The 21,996-nt window shown below is 41.3% G+C and overlaps 1 protein-coding gene across 1 annotated transcript in view; it reads right to left on the bottom strand.

Moving 5' to 3' along the window:
• Positions 1–19,872, bottom strand: part of spag6 (sperm associated antigen 6) — a gene marked incomplete at its 5' end in the record, with an annotated part of 35,729 nt that extends 15,857 nt beyond the window's left edge. The window contains 9 exons of the mRNA XM_079489351.1: positions 13,575–13,691; positions 14,156–14,347; positions 15,228–15,380; positions 15,616–15,789; positions 16,705–16,910; positions 17,781–17,964; positions 19,027–19,193; positions 19,630–19,725; positions 19,848–19,872. Coding sequence (XP_079345477.1) covers positions 13,575–13,691; positions 14,156–14,347; positions 15,228–15,380; positions 15,616–15,789; positions 16,705–16,910; positions 17,781–17,964; positions 19,027–19,193; positions 19,630–19,725; positions 19,848–19,872 — 1,314 coding nt within the window. The remainder of the gene's footprint in view (positions 1–13,574; positions 13,692–14,155; positions 14,348–15,227; positions 15,381–15,615; positions 15,790–16,704; positions 16,911–17,780; positions 17,965–19,026; positions 19,194–19,629; positions 19,726–19,847) is intronic.
• Positions 19,873–21,996: the final 2,124 nt, after the last annotated feature.

Here is a 21,996-nt window from a genome sequence, read left to right as displayed (position 1 = left end):
ATAGTGTGAGATTTATAGACCAATTATTTGTTGGGAGACCCGAAACCCCGATTACCTTGGGATGTATTTTTGTTTTAGTTATTCTATTTATAGTGACTCATAGGAATAGACTACGTGACAACCAGGAATAGTCTGGTGACCACCGGAGAGACGGGTGGCAGCCGGAATGTAGACGGCACCCGGGAGAAGTATGGGTTGGCGCCCCAGCCTGTGTCTTCCGTGAGGAAGAAGCCCAACAAACCCACGGTGAGGCCTTTATAGGAGGGCCATTCAAGCCTCAAGCTCAAGGCTGGGTCACCTGAGTGAGGGGTATGATGTTGGGAGACCCGAAACCCCGATGACCTTGGGATACATCACTGAGGATACGTCCCAGGTGCATCCATGCGATGTATTTTAGTTTTTTTGTTTACAAACATTGGGCCTCATGCGCCAACTGTTCTTAAGAAGTTCTTAAGAGGAAATTTGTTCTTAGACCCACTTAGGAAGTTTTTAAGAAGGTTTTGGGATCCCTCAATATTTTCTTAGCTGTGATTTGTTCGTAGGTAAGAACAGAATCTATGCACACTCTGGAGCACTCTTAGGGTGCCTTTTTCGTTCTTAAGTGCAATCTGAAAACATAAAGGAAAAACAGCGCCATCTGCATGATGCTCAAAGTTTGGTCTGAGGACCTCAAGGGGTCCTTGAGGAAGTTCCAGGCAGTCCACAGCAAAATATGGAACATTTGACCACTTTAATCCCATTTTATACTTTGAAAATAGCCAATCTACAAGCTCACAAACGCGTCCCATTACTGCCCATTTTGAGCTTGTAGATCGGCTATTTTCCCTAGCAGAAAATATTTTCATATGGGGGTCTGCAGAATGCATGTCAATTTGGGGGTCCTTGACATGAAAATGTTTGAGAACCACTGGTTTAGAGTTCACAACCCAACCCAAACAAACGCACCATACCCACCACATAACCCCCCCCCCCACCCGCCATCACCCCCCCCCCCCCCCCCAAGTTGACTATTGTGAGATAAATAATAAAATACATTCATGAATATTGAAAATATTGAAAATTTGAAAATTTCTGTTCACTTCATTCAGTACCTCCACAGTATTATTGATTTTTAATGTTTGGAGTCTGGTGTTCCACCATATTCAGACTTTAGTTTAGGTATTCTTGACTTCACTCAACTTTATTTCTATGTGTGAGGTCCTGTGATTTCTGTGTGCTGCAATCACACACAGGTGTGACTGCAGGCAAGGCCATGGAGTCATGCAAAACCACACCCACCTGGGTGAACACAGGTATGAATGAATGAATGAATGAATGAATGAATGAATGTTTATTTCGAACTCTTTTAAATAAAAATGACAATAAAAATACAAAATATACAATAATGCATTAAAAGAAAAGAAAAGTTAAAACAAAAGCAAAACAAAATATAGTACAGTTCGAAAAGGAGCAGGAATGAAGCCTGAGCTTATCTGGTCCTACCCCTAATTATACAATTTAAAAATAAACAAATGTGTCAAGGTTCCCTTTATATAATATTATGATTTGTCTATTTATTTTAGCACTAAGTGGAACCATAATGTACCCTCAACCCCCCCTCCCCCCCTCATGCTTCTTCTCTGTAGCTCATAAGCAAAGTATATTTAAACCTCTTCTTAAACAGTGCAATAGTTCCACTATTTTTAATTTCATCATCCAGACCGTTCCACAGAGTCACTCCACCATGTGAAATGCTCATGTTCTTCAAGTTTGTACGCCCAAAACGTTTCTCAAAATTATTTTTTCCTCTTAAATTATAAACACAGTCTCTGTCCTTAAATACATTTTGAATGTTCCTAGGAAGTAAATGATTCTTTGCTTTGTACATTATTTGAGCAGTTTTGAACTTGACCAGATCCATAAACTTAAGACACTTGGAATTCAAAAACAGTATATTTGTATGATCCCTGTACCCAACATGGTGTACAATTCTCAATGCTCTTTTTTGTAGTATACATAATGGTTGTAAAGTTGTTTTATAGGCATTACCCCAAACCTCCACACAGTAGGTCAGATACGGCACTACAAGTGAACAATATAAAATATACAACACCCTCTGTTCTAGTAAATGTTTGGCTTTCCCCAGTACAGCAATGCTCCTTGATATTTTGGATCTTACATATTTTATCTGCGGCTTCCAAGAAAGCTTGCAGTCTAGAAATACCCCTAGAAATTTTATTTCATATACCTGCTCAATAGCAACCTGGTCCACTACCAGTTGCACTCTTGCATCTAATTTTCGATTTCCAAAAATCATTAATTTGGTTTTATTCAAATTCAATGATAATCTATTGACATCAAACCATATTTTTAATTTATTTATTTCTATTTTAATCATCTCTAAGAGCTGCTGTAAATTTCCTCCAGAACAAAGGATGTTGGTGTCATCTGCAAAAATGACAAATTTAAATTGTTTTGATACTTTATATATATCGTTTATATACAAAATAAATAGTTTTGGACCAAGTACCGACCCCTGCGGGACTCCACATTTAATCTCTAAGCATGATGATTTGTGATCTCCCAACTGCACAAATTGTTGTCTGTTGCTGATATAGCTTTTCAACCACTTAAGCCCCACTCCTCTGATTCCATATCTTTCCATTTTACTAATTAATATATCATGATTAATTGTATCAAACGCTTTCTTTAAATCTATAAATATTCCTACGGCATACCTTCCCTTATCGATGCAATTGGTTATTTCCTCTGTTAGCTCCATTAATGCCATATTGGTTGACCTGTTGGCTCTAAATCCATATTGGCTATCTGATAACAAGTTATGTTTCTCTATAAAGTTGTCTAACCTATCAATGAAAAGTTTTTCCAAGATTTTAGAGAATTGTGAAAGTAGGGACACAGGTCTATAATTAGTGAAGTGGTGCTTCTCCCCTGTTTTAAATACTGGGATCACCTTTGCAGTTTTCATTTTACCTGGAAATATACCCTTTTGAAAAGACAAGTTAAAGATGTGCCTTAAAGGTTTCACAACACTCTCAATGACTTCCTTGATCACGGTCATATCAAGCCCATTCCAGTCAGTAGAGGTTTTGTTCTTACTCTTGTTGATAATATCAATAATCTCGTGCTCTTCAACAGCTCTCAAGAACATTGAGTGTGAGTTTATATCTATCCCATCTCCCGCTGCCTCCGCTTCTCCTGACCGATCTGGGATGCCGTCAGCCAATCTTGGTCCCACGTTCACAAAAAAATCATTAAACTCATTGACTACCTCGTTCATGTCGTTTATAGTCTTATTATTCTCAACAAAATAGTCAGGGTAATTATTATTTGCTGTTCCTTTCCTAATTATATTATTTAATATGTTCCATATCCCTTTACTATTATTTTTATTTTTCTCTACTAATTTATTATAATAATCCTTCTTACAACTCCTCATAATGTTTGTAAGCTTATTTTTATATTTTTTATACTTTAATCCAGCTTCAGTGGTTCTATGTTTTATGAATTTCCTATATAATGAGTTCTTCTTTTTGCTGGCATTTTGTAACCCCTTTGTAATCCATGGTGATTCTATGTGCCTTTGCTTCCTATTGCATTGTTGCATTGGACAGTATTTGTCATATAGTGTTTGGAATCGTTCAAGAAAGGCATCATATGCTCTGTCCACATTACTCTCCTCATACACTCCTTCCCAGGCCTGTGCCAATAGGTCTGTTCTGAGTGCACTGAGGGATTCTACTGTTCTCACTCTCTTGTATTTGATTATGTTATTTTCCTTCATATTCCAGTGATCACACTCATACACCACAAAAACAGGCAAGTGATCACTTATGTCATTTAGAAGTAAACCACTGACTATACTGCTGTCCATGCAGTTGGTATAGATGTTGTCAATTAAAGTGGCACTGTATGATGTCACTCTACTTGGCTTAGTGATAATTGGAAAAAGGCTCATAGTTAGCATTGCATCAATAAACTCATCAGTCCTTTTATGCTTATTGGGATTTAAAAGATCAATGTTGTAATCACCACACATAAAATGTACCTTCTGATCTATTTTAGCAAACATTCTCAGGTAGGAAAGTGAATTCCCAATGCCTTATATGGGGTTGGTGGGGCGGTTCCCTATGGTAATTAGGATGCTAATTAGGATATGTGGGGCATCTACCTATGATAATTTGAATGAACTGGCACACCCCTTCAAGTTACGAGGATTTGGATTAATCATCATAAGAACATGCTTACGAACAATTCTGCCTACTTAAGAACGTTTAATGAATCTGACTGGCCCATTGGGCCTCATGCGCCAATAAGTTCCTAACTTTTCCTCTTACATTTCTTCCTAAGTGAATTCCTAAGAGTCCGATTCCTGAAACGGTTCCTGAAACAGAATTGTTCGTAAGCATGTGGGTATGGTGCGTTTGTTTGGGTTGGGTTGTAAACTCTAAAGTCTAAACCACCAGTGGTTCTCAAACATTTTCATGTCAAGGACCCCCAAATTGACATGCATTCTGCAGACCCCCATATGAAAATATTTTCTGCTAGGGAAATGTTTTGAAGATTTATCAAAATGTCTCGAAAATAGCTGATCTACAAGCTCAAAATGGGCAGGAATGGGACGCGTTTGTGAGCTTGTAGATTGGCTATTTTCAAAGTATAAAATGGGATTAAAGTGGTAAAATGTTCCATATTTTGCTGTGGACTGCCTGGAACTTCCTCAAGGACCCCTTGAGGTCCTCAGACCAAACTTTGAGCATCATGCGGAGGGCGCTGTCTTTCCTTTATGTTTTCAGATTGCACTTAAGAACAAAAAAGGCACCCTAAGAGTGCTCCACAGTGTGCGTAGATTCTGTTCTTACCTACGAACAAATCACAGCTAAGAAAACATTGAGGGATCCCAAAACCGTCTTAAAAACTTCCTTAGTGGGTCTAAGAACAAATTTCCTCTTAAGAACTTCTTAAGAACGGTTGGCGCATGAGGCCCAATGGGACTGGGTGCACGGGTGACTGTTTCATGTAATCAATTCCCAACAGATCTCCAAACCTGTTGTTTTGGGGAGCGCTGGTTTCAGTTCATTCAACCTCCTCTTGTGTGTTGGCTAGTGAGGTGCACCCTAGGAGACATTTATACTTCAAAGCGCAACAGTATTGCGCACAGAGAACAGCTAATATACAAGCTCACATCGCATCGCGGATGCGACTGTTGTGAGCTTAGAGTTCTGCGTCTGAGACACCTTCGCGGGACGAAGCATAAATTATACTTGATGGGCTGCAGGTGAGGCTCTGCTGCCGTGAACAGCGACTGGAGGTGTGGTTTTGAGGACAACTGATTTGAATTTGCTATTATTGTTCAAACACAACAGAAACCAAGGATTATATATTTCAAGGGCGAGAGATCACAATAATAAACCTAATCATTCTTCCTCCACTCTGGGAGAAAAAAACATCTGAAAGTTTGATGGTGCTATTTTTTACACGTGAGTGCAGTTAGAACTTTTCCATTGCATCTTATGAGAGACAGGGTTCTTGTGCTGCCGGTATGCGCGCGCATGCTGTTGCTTATCAGTGTGACGTCATCTGTTAAGGCGTCTATAGATTTTGGGGCCTAAATAATATATTAGAAGCTTTTTTATCAAGAATTGATCAATGTCACCATGGTCCACATACTGTACAGTGTACACTGTACAGTATTTTTAAAGGGCACATTTGTCCAGAGGGAAAAGGGCAGGGAGTGCTCTAGCACCCGCTAGTGTCTATCTGTGCACACCACTGACAATTGTGTACAATTGTGCATTTACTGTAGACATAGTGATGTGATACTGTCGTATCTATACTGTATTATGAGCTATCTTTCTTCAAGTTTAAATTAAAATGATGTCCTATATTCACAGACCAATCTCGCTACACAATGATGGCAAAAATACACATTGACTCTCACAAAATATAAGCATATAATTTGAAGATGTCTTAATAGAATATAATACTGTATATTTATATATAAAGTCAAGAGGTACCACTTTCCATTTCTAATTATTTTGCATTATATCTACATTATTCACAGTTTCAATTAATCAAATTTGTTATGCAAATTTCAAGTCACTCTTCTGTCTAATATTTTAGCTGCCTGCGTGACTGCCTCCAAATGTTTGTTGATGATGGAAGAACACTGATGCCCTGTCAGAATATTTGAACTATTTTGCATATTTCAGCCACTTCAGCAGGTGGTACATTGCATGTGTGAACAGCAAAGTGCACAGACAATTGGACACAGCAGGTCAAGGTCTGATTGCAGGTATTATACCTACCATTTTATCAGTATTATAGAGTCATTTTGATTAGTATTATGTTGTAAAGGTGTTTTGATTAGTATTATTGTTGTGTTTTGATGTGTAGCCTATTATTTGAGGTGTTTAGCTAATCAATATGTCTCTTATGTCTCTCTGTCTTTGTCTCTGTCTCTCTGTCTTTTACTGTCCTTTGTTAGTTTGTCTAAAAGACTTTACTGAATTGTGAAAAGACAGAGCGCACTACAATCAAAGCTGCCAGGAAGATGAACACGTCAAATGAGTCCTCCATCTACAGCAACGCTAACATTGTACTCATCACCAGCACAACAATCAACCTGGTCTTGGGAGCCCCCATCAACAGCTGGGTCATGTGGCTGGTATTAACCGGACCAGCTGGAACAATGGCCTCAGAGTTCTTCACACTCAACCTGAGCGTATGTGAGATCATCTTCAGCTTGTTATATCTTCCGGCTGTTATCAAGAGTAACATTATCCCGCTTGGAATATTCGTTCGTGGTTTGCTGTTTACCGGACGTCCCGTCTTCCAGTGCTGTATGTGCGTAGAGAGGTTCATGGCAGTCGTTCACCCAGTGCTCTTCCTCAAGTACAAACCCCTCAGGTACAGGGTGGCTTGCTCCGTGGTGGCCTGGTTGGTCATTATTGGAGCTTCGCTGTTAAATGTTCTGATATACATGCTGGCTAATAGCCAGGTATTGTGTTACGCTTATTTGAGTGAATTCCTATTTTTCATGTCAGTCATGCTGTTGTGCAGCCTGGCCGTTCTCAGGGCTCTGAAACAGCCCAGGCCAGGGGAGACGGGGAGGGAGAGGGACAACAGCATGAAGAGGAGAGCCTTCATTATCATCTGCCTGATCATGGGGTCATTTTTAGGAAGTTACTTACTTTGGTGCATTTTACTTATTTTTTTCATTCAAGGGCTAGATCTAGACCTTGCACTTGGGATTGCAGTATGTCTGGTCATTGCTGTGGTCACTGGGTTTGTTCAGCCTCTGCTCTACCTCTGCCAAAAGACTGGCAAGCTGCCCTGTGTTAAACCTATAGAAGATACATAAATACCGGTAATCACACAGTGAACTCCCAAGATATTCATTCATCAAGTAGGCTACAAAGTGACAACTTAGATTTATTAATTGATCCCTATATTTAAAGTTACCGACCAACTATATGAATAACTATATAATGCCATTTCATACTATTTTCTTTTCATCTCATCATGCTATTTCTTGTCTTATTCTGCTATTGTTTATTTTTATTTTTATTTGTAAAGCACTTTGTAACTTTGTTTCATAAAGGACTGTACCTATACATAAAGTTGAATGTTGTTGTAGTGGGTAGTAAACATATAATGCACATATATTGTCATTGTGAACACTTTTTTGACTGCACCATTTGGTTGTGTTGTTTCTGTTCCAGTGTATTTCTAACCTTCACAAGTAAAGTCGCTACTGCATGGCTAGTCTCTTACTATTATTGTCTTCATCATTATCATGTTCTCTAATACTCTCGTTTAAATTGCGCTATATACGTTTGCTGCTATAAACTGCAGGAAATATGCTGGGAGCTACAGTATACAAACTTGTAGTTCTTTATTAGTTATATCTCTCTCTCTCCCTCCCTCCTCTTACCTCATAATCATTGCAGCTAGTATCATTACAATACGTAGGCTATTACTGCTCACAGGGTTCTGTTCTGCATGGCTGTAAGTCTGGATTTATGTCTGTCTCTCCACAACAAGATATGTTGAACACTATTGCCATGGAATTTGCTGTGTAAATCTTCTTTCTCCTTAGGAGATAATAGTACATATGTTGATTTAGTGCCACCTTGAGGGTAAAATAAATTCCAATTACACATACTGTATTAGCGATGACATCGCCTAAAAGTATCTACAGCCCCGCACCCATCATCTGGCAGCCGGAATGTAGACGGCACCCGGGAGCAGTATGGGTTGGAGCCCCAGCCTGTGTCTTCCGTGAGGAAGAAGCCCAACAAACCCACGGTGAGGCCTTTAGGAAGGCCATTCAATCAAGCCTCAAGCTCAAGGCTGGGTCACCTGAGTGAGGGGTATGATGTTGGGAGACGCGAAACCCTGATGACCTTGGGATACATCACTGAGGATACGTCCCAGGTGCATCCATGCGATGTATTTTAGTTTTTTTTTTTTTTACAAACATTGGGCCTCATGCGCCAATAAGATCCTAACTTTTCCTCTTACATTTCTTCCTAAGTGAATTCCTAAGAAAAGTCCAGTCAGATTCATGAAACGTTCTTAAGTAGGCAGAATTGTTCGTAAGCATGTTTTGCATGACTCCATGGCCTTGCCTGCAGTCACACCTGTGTGTGATTGCAGCACACAGAAATCACAGGACCTCACACACAGAAATAAAGTTGAGTGAAGTCAAGAATACCTAAACTAAAGTCTAAATATGGTTTAACACCAGACTCCAAACATTAAAAATCAATAGTACTGTGGAGGTACTGAAGTGAACAGAAATGTTCATATTTTCAATATTTTCAATATTCATGAATGTATTTTATTATTTATCTCACAATAGTCAACTTTCACCACTAGACATCAATGTAAATTTGCTGCAATTAGCATATTAGCCATGTCATGTTCAGAAGTAGTAGTAGTGGATATACATAGTGTTGATGGTGATGCAAAGGGTGGGATAGGGGGGGCTTGCAGGTAGGAAGCTTACAGGAAAATGGAGGTGGTGGCTGTCGGTACATGGGGTGGGGGTGTATGGGGGGGGGGGGGGGGGGGTGATGGCGGGTGGGGGTTATGTGGTGGGTATGGTGCGTTTGTTTGGGTTGGGTTGTAAACTCTAAACCAGTGGTTCTCAAACATTTTCATGTCAAGGACCCCCAAATTGACATGCATTCTGCAGACCCCCATATGAAAATATTTTCTGCTAAGGAAATGTTTTGAAGATTTATCAAAATGTCTCGAAAATAGCCGATCTACAAGCTCAAAATGGGCAGTAATGGGACGCGTTTGTGAGCTTGTAGATTGGCTATTTTCAAAGTATAAAATGGGATTAAAGTGGTAAAATGTTCCATATTTTGCTGTGGACTGCCTGGAACTTCCTCAAGGACCCCTTGTGGTCCTCAGACCAAACTTTGAGCATCATGCAGAGGGTGCTGTTTTTCCTTTATGTTTTCAGATTGCATTTAAGAACAAAAAAGGTAGCCTGGCTAATAAGCCAGACTCAAATCACACTGTCGTGTGGTATTTGAGTCTGGAGATGCTGTGTATGGATCTTGTTTCCCGGGGGGCGGGTTCAAATATTTTCTCTTTGACGCAATTGGTCAGAGCTACTGTCAGTCAAAGGTCTCAAGCATTGAACGTCACTGTACCAAAGCCCACCCATATTGCATACCGTGTCCCGATTGGCCACATCAGTTATCTGGTGTAGGAAATGGGCGTACAATTGAGCCTCTCCAGACCGTAATCCGCCGGCAGGCAATTTTATTTTTGCCAACGGCTGATTCGGTCTGGCTTATTAGCCAGGCTACAAAAAAGGCACCCTAAGAGTGCTCCACAGTGTGCGTAGACTCTGTTTTTACCTACGAACAAATCACAGCTAAGAAAACATTGAGGGATCCCAAAACCGTCTTCCTTAGTGGGTCTAAGAACAAATTTCCTCTTAAGAACTTCTTAAGAACGGTTAAGGCGCATGAGGCCCAATGGGACTGGGCGCACGGGTGACTGTTTCATGTAATCAATTCCCAACAGATCTCCAAACCTGTTGTTTTGGGGAGCGCTGGTTTCAGTTCATTCAACCTCCTCTTGTGTGTTGGCTAGTGAGGTGCACCCTAGGAGACATTTATACTTCAAAGCGCAACAGTATTGCGCACAGAGAACAGCTAATATACAAGCTCACATCGCATCGCGGATGCGACTGTTGTGAGCTTAGAGTTCTGCGTCTGAGACACCGTCGCGGGACGAAGCATTAATTATACTTGATGGGCTGCAGGTGAGGCTCTGCTGCCGTGAACAGCGACTGGAGGTGTGGTTTTGAGGACAACTGATTTGAATTGCTATTATTGTTCAAACACAAACAGAAACCAAGGATTATATATTTCAAGGGCGAGAGATCACAATAATAAACCTAATCATTCTTCCTCCACACTGGGAGAAAAACAACATCTGAAAGTTTGATGGTGCATTTTTTACACGTGAGTGCAGTTAGAACTTTTCCATTGCCTCTTATGAGTGACAGGGTTCTTGTGCTGCCGGTATGCGCGCGCATGCTGTTGCTTATCAGTGTGACGTCATCTGTTAAGGCGTCTATAGATTTTGGGGCCTAAATAATATATTAGAAGCTTTTTTATCAAGAATTGATCAATGTCACCATGGTCCACATACTGTACAGTGTACACTGTACAGTATTTTTAAAGGGCACATTTGTCCAGAGGGAAAAGGGCAGGGATTGCTCTAGCACCCGCTAGTGTCTATCTGTGCACACCACTGACAATTGTGTACAATTGTGCATTTACTGTAGACATAGTGATGTGATACTGTCGTATCTATACTGTATTATGAGCTATCTTTCTTCAAAGTTTAAATTAAAATGATGTCCTATATTCATAGACCAATCTCGCTACACAATGATGGCAAAAATACACATTGACTCTCACAAAATATAAGCATATAATTTGAAGATGTCTTAATAGAATATAATACTGTATATTTATATATAAAGTCAAGAGGTACCACTTTCCATTTCTAATTATTTTGCATTATATCTACATTATTCACAGTTTCAATTAATCAAATTTGTTATGCAAATTTCAAGTCACTCTTCTGTCTAATATTTTAGCTGCCTGCGTGACTGCCTCCAAATGTTTGTTGATGATGGATGAACACTGATGCCCTGTCAGAATATTTGAACTATTTTGCATATTTCAGCCACTTCAGCAGGTGGTACATTGCATGTGTGAACAGCAAAGTGCACAGACAATTGGACACAGCAGGTCAAGGTCTGATTGCAGGTATTATACCTACCATTTTATCAGTATTATAGAGTCATTTTGATTAGTATTATGTTGTAAAGGTGTTTTGATTAGTATTATTGTTGTGTTTTGATGTGTAGCCTATTATTTGAGGTGTTTAGCTAATCAATATGTCTCTTATGTCTCTCTGTCTTTGTCTCTGTCTCTCTGTCTTTTACTGTCCTTTGTTAGTTTGTCTAAAAGACTTTACTGAATTGTGAAAAGACAGAGCGCACTACAATCAAAGCTGCCAGGAAGATGAACACGTCAAATGAGTCCTCCATCTACAGCAACGCTAACATTGTACTCATCACCAGCACAACAATCAACCTGGTCTTGGGAGCCCCCATCAACAGCTGGGTTATGTGGCTGGTATTAACCGGACCAGCTGGAACAATGGCCTCAGAGTTCTTCACACTCAACCTGAGCGTATGTGAGATCATCTTCAGCTTGTTATATCTTCCGGCTGTTATCAAGAGTAACATTATGCCGCTTGCAATATTCGTTAATGGTTTCCTGTTAACCGGACGTCCCGTCTTCCAGTGCTGTATGTGCGTAGAGAGGTTCATGGCAGTCGTTCACCCAGTGCTCTTCCTCAAGTACAAACCCTTCAGGTACAGGGTGGCTTGCTCCGTGGTGGCCTGGTTGGTCATTATTGGAGCTTCGCTGTTAAATGTTCTGATATACATGCTGGCTAATATCCAGGTATTGTATTACGCTTATTTGAGTGAATTCCTGTTTTTCATATCAGTGATGCTGTTGTGCAGCCTGGCCGTTCTCAGGGCTCTGAAACAGCCCAGGCCAGGGGAGACGGGGAGGGAGAGGGACAACAGCATGAAGAGGAGAGCCTTCATTATCATCTGCCTGATCATGGGATCATTTTTAGGAAGTTACTTACTTTGGTGCATTTTAGTTATTGTTTACATTCAAGGGCTAGATTACATTCCTTTGCCTGGGGCTGTATGTATGCTCATTGCTGTGGTCACTGGCTTTGTTCAGCCTCTGCTGTACCTCTGCCAAAAGACTGGCAAACTTCCCTAATTTAATTTGAATTGTTAAACCTATACAAGGTATGTACTGTAGATACTGTAATCACATGGATGAACTCCCAATAATTATTTCTGTAGTTGCATTTATTAATCAAGTATAGTGAGGGGTCATGTCTATAGTAGGAGTTCAATGAAATGTAATCCTATATTGCGTTTATTTTATTATCTATTTTTATTCTTTCATCTCTATGCCATGTTTGCTTGTTTTGCTGTAATTTTAAATCGCCTTGTAACTTTTCTTTGTGTGTAACAGTGTAACACTATACCGTAAATAATGTTTATTATTGTAGTGGGTAGACAGATAATACACATGCTATTATTGTGAACACTTTTATACTGTAGGTATGATGTGTTTTGGCTGCACCAGTTAGTTGTTTCGCTAAGGTTGGACTTTAGATTTTGAAAACTGGTCCGCACACACTACAAAATAATGAAAATAAATCTCCCATCAGAAACACTCATCAAACACACTACCCAACTTTAAAACAATGAGGCATTTCTATTCAGCTTTTCCACTTGCTGGTTGTTCAGTTTGAGGGTCCTTTTTTCCACATTAAAATGTTTGAGAAACACTGGTCTGTGACTGTCTTCCTATGTCTAACCTCCCTTTTATAAATGGTTTATTTGACCCAGAGTACTCACTATACTCTCCACACACAAAATACAGTTTACACTAGAAAGGAGGCGTCATAGAGGTATGTATTTCATAGACATTTTTTAAAGCATATGTCTGTCTCTGTACCTTCGCCTCACTGATGGCTTTGAACTTTTCAAAGCATCAGACTATCAAAGTACCTTCCAGGGTTGTAACAGGGTTACAAATTGCTCCATCTACGCCTTCCTTCTCAGCTTTCCAAATTATTGTCTAAATAAAAATCTAATTATCCAAAACAATTATTCGACAGCTTTATTTAGTAGTCACTTTGCAGATTTAGTTTACTATTATAAAAATATATAATAACCAACCACTTAAGACCCTATTTTATACTTCAGCTATTCAAAAATAGCCCATCTACAACAAGCGTTATTGTGACATTCTGCATGCGTATTGGGTGGGCATTTTTCTGCCAATACTCATTCAAGTAAAACTACTCAGTATTTCTACATTTTCTTGAAATGTACATAAACAAGAACTGTGAGTGCTTTTTCCATCACTGGTTGAACCCCCCCCCCCCCCCCCCCCCAACCTGACATGCATGCAGTGGAACCCACTCACCTTGCTGAACTGGCAGACCACGTGTTTGAGGATGTTGCTTGGAGCGTCATACAGCAGAGGCTCCAGGGCTGGCAGGTACGTGCACTTCTGTAGGACGGCCTTCAGAGCCTTCTTACACTGACAACAACACAACACAACACATTTCATACACTGACAACAACACAACACACTTACACTGACAACATAACAAAACATGCATGCTTATTATATGGAACAAATACACCATTGGACCACCTAAATCAGTGTTTGTCAACGGTAATTTCTTCCTTGGAGCTCACCTTCATACATCTGACAAAAGCTGAGACACACGTGTGCACACTTGTTTTTGTCACTGCCTTACAGTAAGCCCTATAGGCCTATACTATGAGCTTTTTCTTTGTACGTTTTATAGTGGCATGCAATAGTCAGACTCTGAGACTAGAGAGATACTCGCGGCCGGGTGATCACATCAAAACCTTTTTTCCAGTGTTTTCAAATGTTTTCAGTAATGGATGAAAGCAAGTTGTGATTTTGAACATATTTTACATTTTACACTACCTCCTCAAAACAGACAATTAAAGGTGTGTCTTCTCTTGTCTCACCTTGACCTGCAGGTCTTCTGACCTGTTGGCGTCCATGTAGAGTGCCAGCAGCTTGGGCAGCAGGTTGGCTGTGGCGACCGCCCTGGCGTGTTCGGGGCTGTGGCGCCCCACCTGGCCCACGGCCCAGGCCGTCGCTGCCTTGATGTGATCTTCGGGCTCCTCGGACAGACACAGGGCAAGCTGGGGCACCCCCTGCACGCATGGGGGATGTGAGGGTACACACACAGCAGGCATGCAGGTTTCTCAAACTCAGCATATTGATTAGCCCCTTTCGGGACTTTTCATCTATTTGGGACGTCGGTAGTTAACCAAGGGTCCCGAAAGGGGCTACGTGTTATCAGTTCTCACAAGATCCTGGGATTCATTCCTGGCTCATTGAGCAGTCTATGTCCTCATTCATGATGACTCGTGACTAAAACAGTGGTGGTCAAACATTTTCATGTCAGGGAGGGACTCCCAAATTGATACTATATGTATTTGGCCATGCACGAGTGCCTGACTATGATACTGACATGATACTGGCCATGATGCTGACCATGATACTGACTATGATACTGACATGATACTGACCATGATACGGACTATGATACTGACATGATAGTGACACGATACTGACCATGAACCTGACATGATACTGACCATGATACTGACCATGATACTGACTATGATACTGACATGATACTGACCATGATACGGACTATGATACTGACATGATACTGACCATGATACTGGCATGATGCTGACATGATACTAACCATGATACTGACATGATGCTGACATGATACTGACCATGATACTGACAATGATACTGACCATGATACTAACATGATACTGACCATGATACTGACATGATACTGGCATGAAACTGAAATCATACTAACCATGATACTGACATGATACTGACCATGATACTGACCATGATACTGACCATGATACTGACCATGATGCAGACCATGATGCACACCATGAACCTGACATGAGACTGATCACCCTGACCGTGATACTGAGCTACAAGTTCACAACGCATCTCACACGTGGAAGACACACACAGTAACAGAGACAATACACAAACCTTGGAGACAATCACAGCCATCGCGAGGGTCTCAGTGTGAGCTGCTACGTATCCTAGCATCATGATCCCCGGCAAACGCACATTTCCACGGCTATCGCTCAGGTAGTCGACCACCGCCGCTACACCGCCACAATTCACAATCAGCTGGGACAGCTGGATGGACACACACACACACACACACACACACACACACACACACACACACACACACACACACACACACACACACACACACACACACACACACACACACACACACACACACACACACACACACACACATACATATTTGGAATTGTGACAGCCCTACGCCTAGCCTCGGTACCCAGGCTTTTACTTTCGTTCGCCCTGCCCAAAGCTGTGGGGGGGTTGGGTGTTAGATGTGTACCTCGGGCGTGTGCTTCACCACCTCCCTCATCAGGGTGGCGGCGTTCTTCCTGACGTACTCGTCGGGGTCCCGGAGACAGGCCAGCGCCGCGGGGAAGATCTCCGCCTCCACCACCATCTCTGCCAGACTGATGGAGTGCTTGCTGATCTGACTCAGAGCTGACAGCACCTGCCTCTGCACGGAGGTGGAGAAAGAAGGACCATGATAATAATTATGAACTATCTGAAGCACTATATGCGTGCGTGCGTGTCTGCGTGTATGTACGGTTGTAATGCACGTAACTCAAGAACCGTTTGCCCCACCGACTTCATATTCAACACACGCGTTCCACACCCCCGCAGGGAGTGCAGTGCCCGGACTCGAGTCGGTCGGACCCACGGTTCTCCAGAACCACCACAAAAGGCTCTGGTCAGGCTCTGCCAGTGGGCCTAATCAGCCTAAATCCCCTCACCTGTGCAATTTCCAGCCTCTGCCTCAGCCAATTGATTGCCATGGAAACCCCACACCTGACAATTATTGATTAGCCTACTTAACCACAGTCACAGTCAGTCAGTTTGTCAGTCAGTCAGTTTGCCCTCTTCACACACAGGCAGATACGGAGATCTCCATGTGGGACACAGACAGAGACGGATGCTATGACAAGTTGACAACAGGTATTATTAGGTACCCAAGTTGCATCGTTCTCAAGTAGGCCGGTGGCCGACAGGCACTTACAGGTCTAGTAGTTTCAATGTTCATATTATTATTTTTTTGATATTATAATGTTTAGACTGATGATTCTTTATTTACCAATGATCCTATAGATTATTGAGGCACTACACTGTCTCTTTGCATTTGATGTATTGCCCTGCTTACTGTAAATCGCTCTGGATTAAGAGTGTCGGCTAAATGCCTAAATTGTAGATGCATTCTACTCTAATGTATCAATATTTTTATAAGGAAGTAGACTATAGGAACTCAAAAATGTGTTGCTCGCTATTTGTCTCCATCATCAAAGGCTCACAAATGTCTGCCGTGAGCTACAGCTCAAGAAAGTTGCAACACAAATAAATGAAAGTCACGTGTCCTTGCATGTTAGCACGGCCTTGCCTTGAGCTTGGCGTCGGGGTTGAGGATCATCTGTGCCAGGTGGGCGATGGCGCCGGCATCCACCACGGTGTGTGCCAGCTCTGGGGTGTGTTTGGCGATGTCGCTGAGGGTGGAGGCCGCGATGCGTTTGAGGGCCATCTCAGGCTCCTGTACAGACAGCACCAGCAGGGGGATGGCACCCGCATCTACGACCGCCTGAGCCAGCTCTACACAGGGTTGGGAGAAACCTGTTATGATGTCATGGGGTATAGAAGGAAGGCACTGGAGCAGACTTGGACAGTCATGACCTGACGGAGATGTTATAGTTACATCGAAACGTCCTTTTTTTTACTTGCACCCTGCTAAATAAAGGCTTTAACTGTCCGAGTTTTCTCCAGTGCCTTCCTTCTATATCTCATACCAGTCCTGCTCCTGAAATGCACCGGACCAGCCTAAAATACGTAGGCTTGAGGCGTGGTGGAACCCCCTTAATTGTGATGTGATGATGTCATCTCAGTCTGTCGGGTGCGGAAACCTCTTCAAAAATTTTAAATTGCAAAAATAAGAGAACTACAAGCTTCCGAGCTTGTGGATCTGCTACTTATGAATACTTTTGTGTGACGCTGTAGTATGATTAAGTAGGGCATTCATTAAAAAATCACACCCGTGTGAACTGAGTGGTGTAAGGTCTGTCTGACGTAATGAAATCATGTCTGACGTAATGAAATCACACCCGGATGTGATTTCACAACTGGCTTTTTTTGTGCAGAAAAAATTAGCATGGTTGCTACGGTCATCCAGTTCACCCGGGTGTGATTTAATTACGTCAGAAATTATTTTGAACATAGCAACCATGCTCATTTTTTCTGCACACAAAAGCCAGTTGTAGGAGTGGTTTACACCACTCAAAAAGAAGAACACACACAAATAAATATGGATATAAGATGTTTCTTCCCGTCAGCAACGATATGATATGTTATGCTATGCTATAGCTATGATGTGATCTCTTGTTTTTCGATGTGCACAATTTATACTATTTATAATAAAGGCAGAGGTGGACTATGATAACATAAGCATGTCTGTGGGCTCGGTCTTACGTGCGTTGTGTCGTGCGATGTATCCCAATGCCCAGACCGCGGCCTCCTTCACCCCGGGGTCAAACTCCTCCAAGCAGAGCACCAGAGCGTCCACCCCGCCGCTGGTCACCACCGCCCCGGCCAGCTCCGGGGAGTGCTTGGCAACCGCACGGAGCACGAACGCTGCAGCCTTCTTATAAAACCTCTGCACGCACGCACGCACACACGCACACACACACACGTCAGTGCACAGAGGAAATCAAAAACTTTACCCATCTTTGGCAGCAAGGCACATTGCTCTCTCTGTGCATGGAAGACATTTCAGGATCCAGAGACCAAATCTCAGGATATATATATATATATATATATATATATATATATATATATATATATATATATATATACATATCTCCTGAGATTTGGTACCTGATCACCCCTATATCTCCATATATGGAGCTGGCCTGTTCTGACATCACAACACTTCATATTTGGGCATGCCTGACACAGAACTCCATATATAGGAATAAAGGGACACAGAGATACAGAAATCTCCATATATGGGCATGCATACAAGGGACACAGACAGATGGGTGGAACGGGTACTCTGACACGGGTATACAACGGGCATACATTGCATAGCCGGGTGGGGCATGGAAGAGTGGTAGGGCAGTTGAAGAGGGGGGAGACATGAGAGAGGAGAGGAGAGTCAGAGATTAATAAAAAGAGGGCTTACAGTAAAAGGGGCTCTTGTTCTGAAGGCAAAATGGCACAACATCAGTCATCATATATTCACCATTCAAGACTCCTTCAAAACCGTTCTCAAAGAGCACTTACGGGCGTCTGCAATTTGAAACAGGCCCATGTAAACAAGTTAAAATCCCTGTGCACATTTTCCCTTATTTTTTAACCATGTTGATGATTTTTGTTTATTTTTTTGTGTAAATGTTGTGATGAATTGAAAATGGAGGACCCTTTATGCATGTATAAACATTGTCTTAGTGCTTTTGCTGGCTTTATCCTCTTCGCAGATTTTGCATTGACCAGCCTACCTTCCTTGAATTGTACCCATTCAACAAACTGTTAATACAAAATATGAATCAATCAATCAACTGCTGCTATAGTTCTGCTATTTTCACTGTAAAAATAAATAAATATGGAATTACTTTTCTTAATTTGTTCTTTTTTTTAAATATATAATTAGGCCTATACATTTTTATGAAAAACGGGGGGAAAACATGTCCTCTGCAACAAACAAACAAACACTGACGTTCTGTGAGGCGAGTGAGGAGACCAGCTGAGGAAGGACGTCTCCTTTCACCACGGCCTCGGCCAGATCATCACTGTAGTTGGCCAGCCGACCCAGGGCTAGTGCTGCTGTCTGCTGGATGCTGGGCACCACGTCTAACAGCAGAGGGCGCAGCAGGGACATCACACCTGGAGCACGAGAGGAGATGAGAGGTATATTTTTGTATAACGTATTTATATTTGTATAGCATAGCTTTACACAAAACATTGTGAGCATATTATGACTACTTTCAACCTGGCGTCCCTATTTTGGGCATGTCATTATTAGGCAAGAATTTTCAAAACATTTCAAAAATAGCCAACAAGCTTTTCAAAAACATTTTAAGTTCGATGTTCACGTCTACACTGCAGTAAACCGTGCATGTATTTCAAATGCAATGCTTAATGTAGATTATAGTGAAGTAACTGGTTTAAAGACAAAAGAACACCTAGGCTACAGTTAAAATAGATAACAAATAGTTTGGAAAATAAGAATAAGCAAAATAAAAGATTACAGTGCGAGTGCAGCCAAAATAACCCTCAACAGCTGGGACGTGGATGTATTTTTACAGGCTACTTTTCTTACCTGCGTTTTGTAGCGTCTGTATGTTCTGCGGTCTATTTGCCAGTTCAGCAACAGTCTGCACAAACTGCATCCTGGACTGCTGATACTGCTCAAAAGCTGCAGAACAGATATGGAAATCAATGGCATTGAACAAGTCAGGTATAATCTCAAAATAGATCATATAGAATAGAACGTATCCTCTGTTCAAAGAATAATGCTATAAATGAATCTCATCTCACCTTGTAAAATCTGTCTCTGAGTCATTATTGCGGGACGTTTTCAAACAGACACTTATCTTAATGCGTTAAATGTTTAAACTACATGTAACTGGATTTGTTTGCCACCAATTTAGCCACAAAATGGCATTTATTATAACAGGCTACTAGACTATCGCAGCTGCTCTCCTTTCAAGTTTTAGTTGGCATTACTGTTGCCCTGGCAACAAACCGGAAGCACAGCTGGTGTTAGGGGTAGTTTTTGCCTTGCAGCCTATTCTTCTTTTATATTATGCTTGCATCTCAACAATTAGTCCTGACATTATTTGTCTGTCTGTCTGTCTGTCTGTCTGTCTGTCTGTCTGTCTGTCTGTCTGTCTGTCTGTCTGTCTGTCTGTATGTCTGTCTTTTTAAGGGACCAAGAAGTCACGAAGTGACTTTGGTCACTTATTGTTTTTGTGTTTTTAAGAGACCAAGAAGTCACGAAGTGACATTGGTCACTTATTGTTTTTGTGGGTTTTTTTTCTTCTTCTTCTCCTTCCGCCAAAAATAGCAGTTCTGGCTGAACCGTGCAGTCGGTTTTCGCGAAACGCGGTAATCTGGTAGAGGGCCATGTCAAACGGTGACTATGTGAAGCCCATGACGATTGGCAAAATGGTGGCGCTATAGCACTCAATTGAAAATGCAAACTTTGAACACGCATAGCTCATGAACCGTTTGACCGTTGGCAATGACACTTTGATACACATGTGTCTCCTCATGCCGAACAACTTTCGTGTTCTGACTTTTGACCTCTGATCTTTAGATCACCCGCCATTTTGAATTATATGAAAAACAGTTAAAATGTATCTCCTCCCAGGATCTTTGATAAAAATGCACAAAAACGTCTACACGTGAACTTTGGACCTATACAGACAAAAAAATCGTAGTACATTTTTTTTAAGTGAAAAAATGTTTTTTTATGAGCCAATGAAAATTGCTGTTTTGTGAAAATTCTTCTTCTGCCTCTAATACATACATGCAGCGTCATATGCTTACCGGTATGTCACTTTACAGTATAGTAGAGGATCATGCCAAATAGCACTGAAAGTAGTCTTACTCCAATTGGCCAAAGGGGGGCGCTATAGCAATTTTTGGAAAATGAAACCTTTGAACAGGCTTAACTTATGCCTCATTTGGCCAAAAGTCATGGCACTTGTTTCCACATGTTCCTTGACTCATGTGGAACACATCTCTCACTTTGACAAATAAGCTCCACCCTCAGATTTTCCGCCATTTTGAGCAGTTTGAAAAATGTCCTACACACAATCTATGGACCATTACCTGAAATCCCAGTTGAAGAGAAGTTTGTACGTGAAAACATTTACAGCAAAACACACTGTAGTAATAGACATCCCCAAAACCAGGACACACATAATTGTGCCCTACCAAACTATAGGCTAGCAAAATAGGTTGGAAAGAGCAGAGAAGTAGTCACATTTTGTTTTGGGAGGTATAAAGCTTAGTCTTCAGTGACATTGAGATGCTGGAGAACCAAGAGGTGGAAGCATAGTCAAAGGAGGGCTGAATTACGGCTCCGGCAAGATAAGAGTCCTTGTTGACAAAAGAGAAAATTCTGCCCAGAAATCCTGTTGATTTTGATTTACTTTTTTGATCACCCTTGTTGCCATGCATGCTTTCACCTCTCACCTTGTTGTCAATAATACAGCCCAGATATGTAATCTCGTCTTTGCTGGAGATGACTATTTCATCAACTTTCACCTTGAAATCATTTACATTGACCTTACTGAGCGAATGTTTGGAACTTTGGATCCCCAAAAAGTAGATTCTGTCTTATCACGGTGTAGTGAGAGTTTGCATTTTGTTCTCGCCTGAGTCGTCCTCGAACAAGAACAATTTTCAGTTACAGGCAGCATTGATGTCTGATGTCATTGATGCATTGATAGAGCAATGTAATGGATGCATATTATAGGCTTTAAGTGTTGTTGTCACCATCATTTTACTTGACGATTCGTTGTCACATAAATGATTGCGATTAACACATTAATCAATTGTGGGGGTTTTGCATTTAACACTATAACATTCTTTTAGGCTTTATTAACCAATAACTCAATCAAATATAACCATGACTAAAAAAGGCCATATTTAACACATCTATGGAACTTGCTGCAAG

This window comes from Electrona antarctica (genome assembly GCF_951216825.1).
Source record: "Electrona antarctica genome assembly, chromosome: 20".
NCBI lineage: Eukaryota > Metazoa > Chordata > Actinopteri > Myctophiformes > Myctophidae > Electrona > Electrona antarctica.
This window is presented reverse-complemented; position numbering and strand designations above follow the sequence as displayed.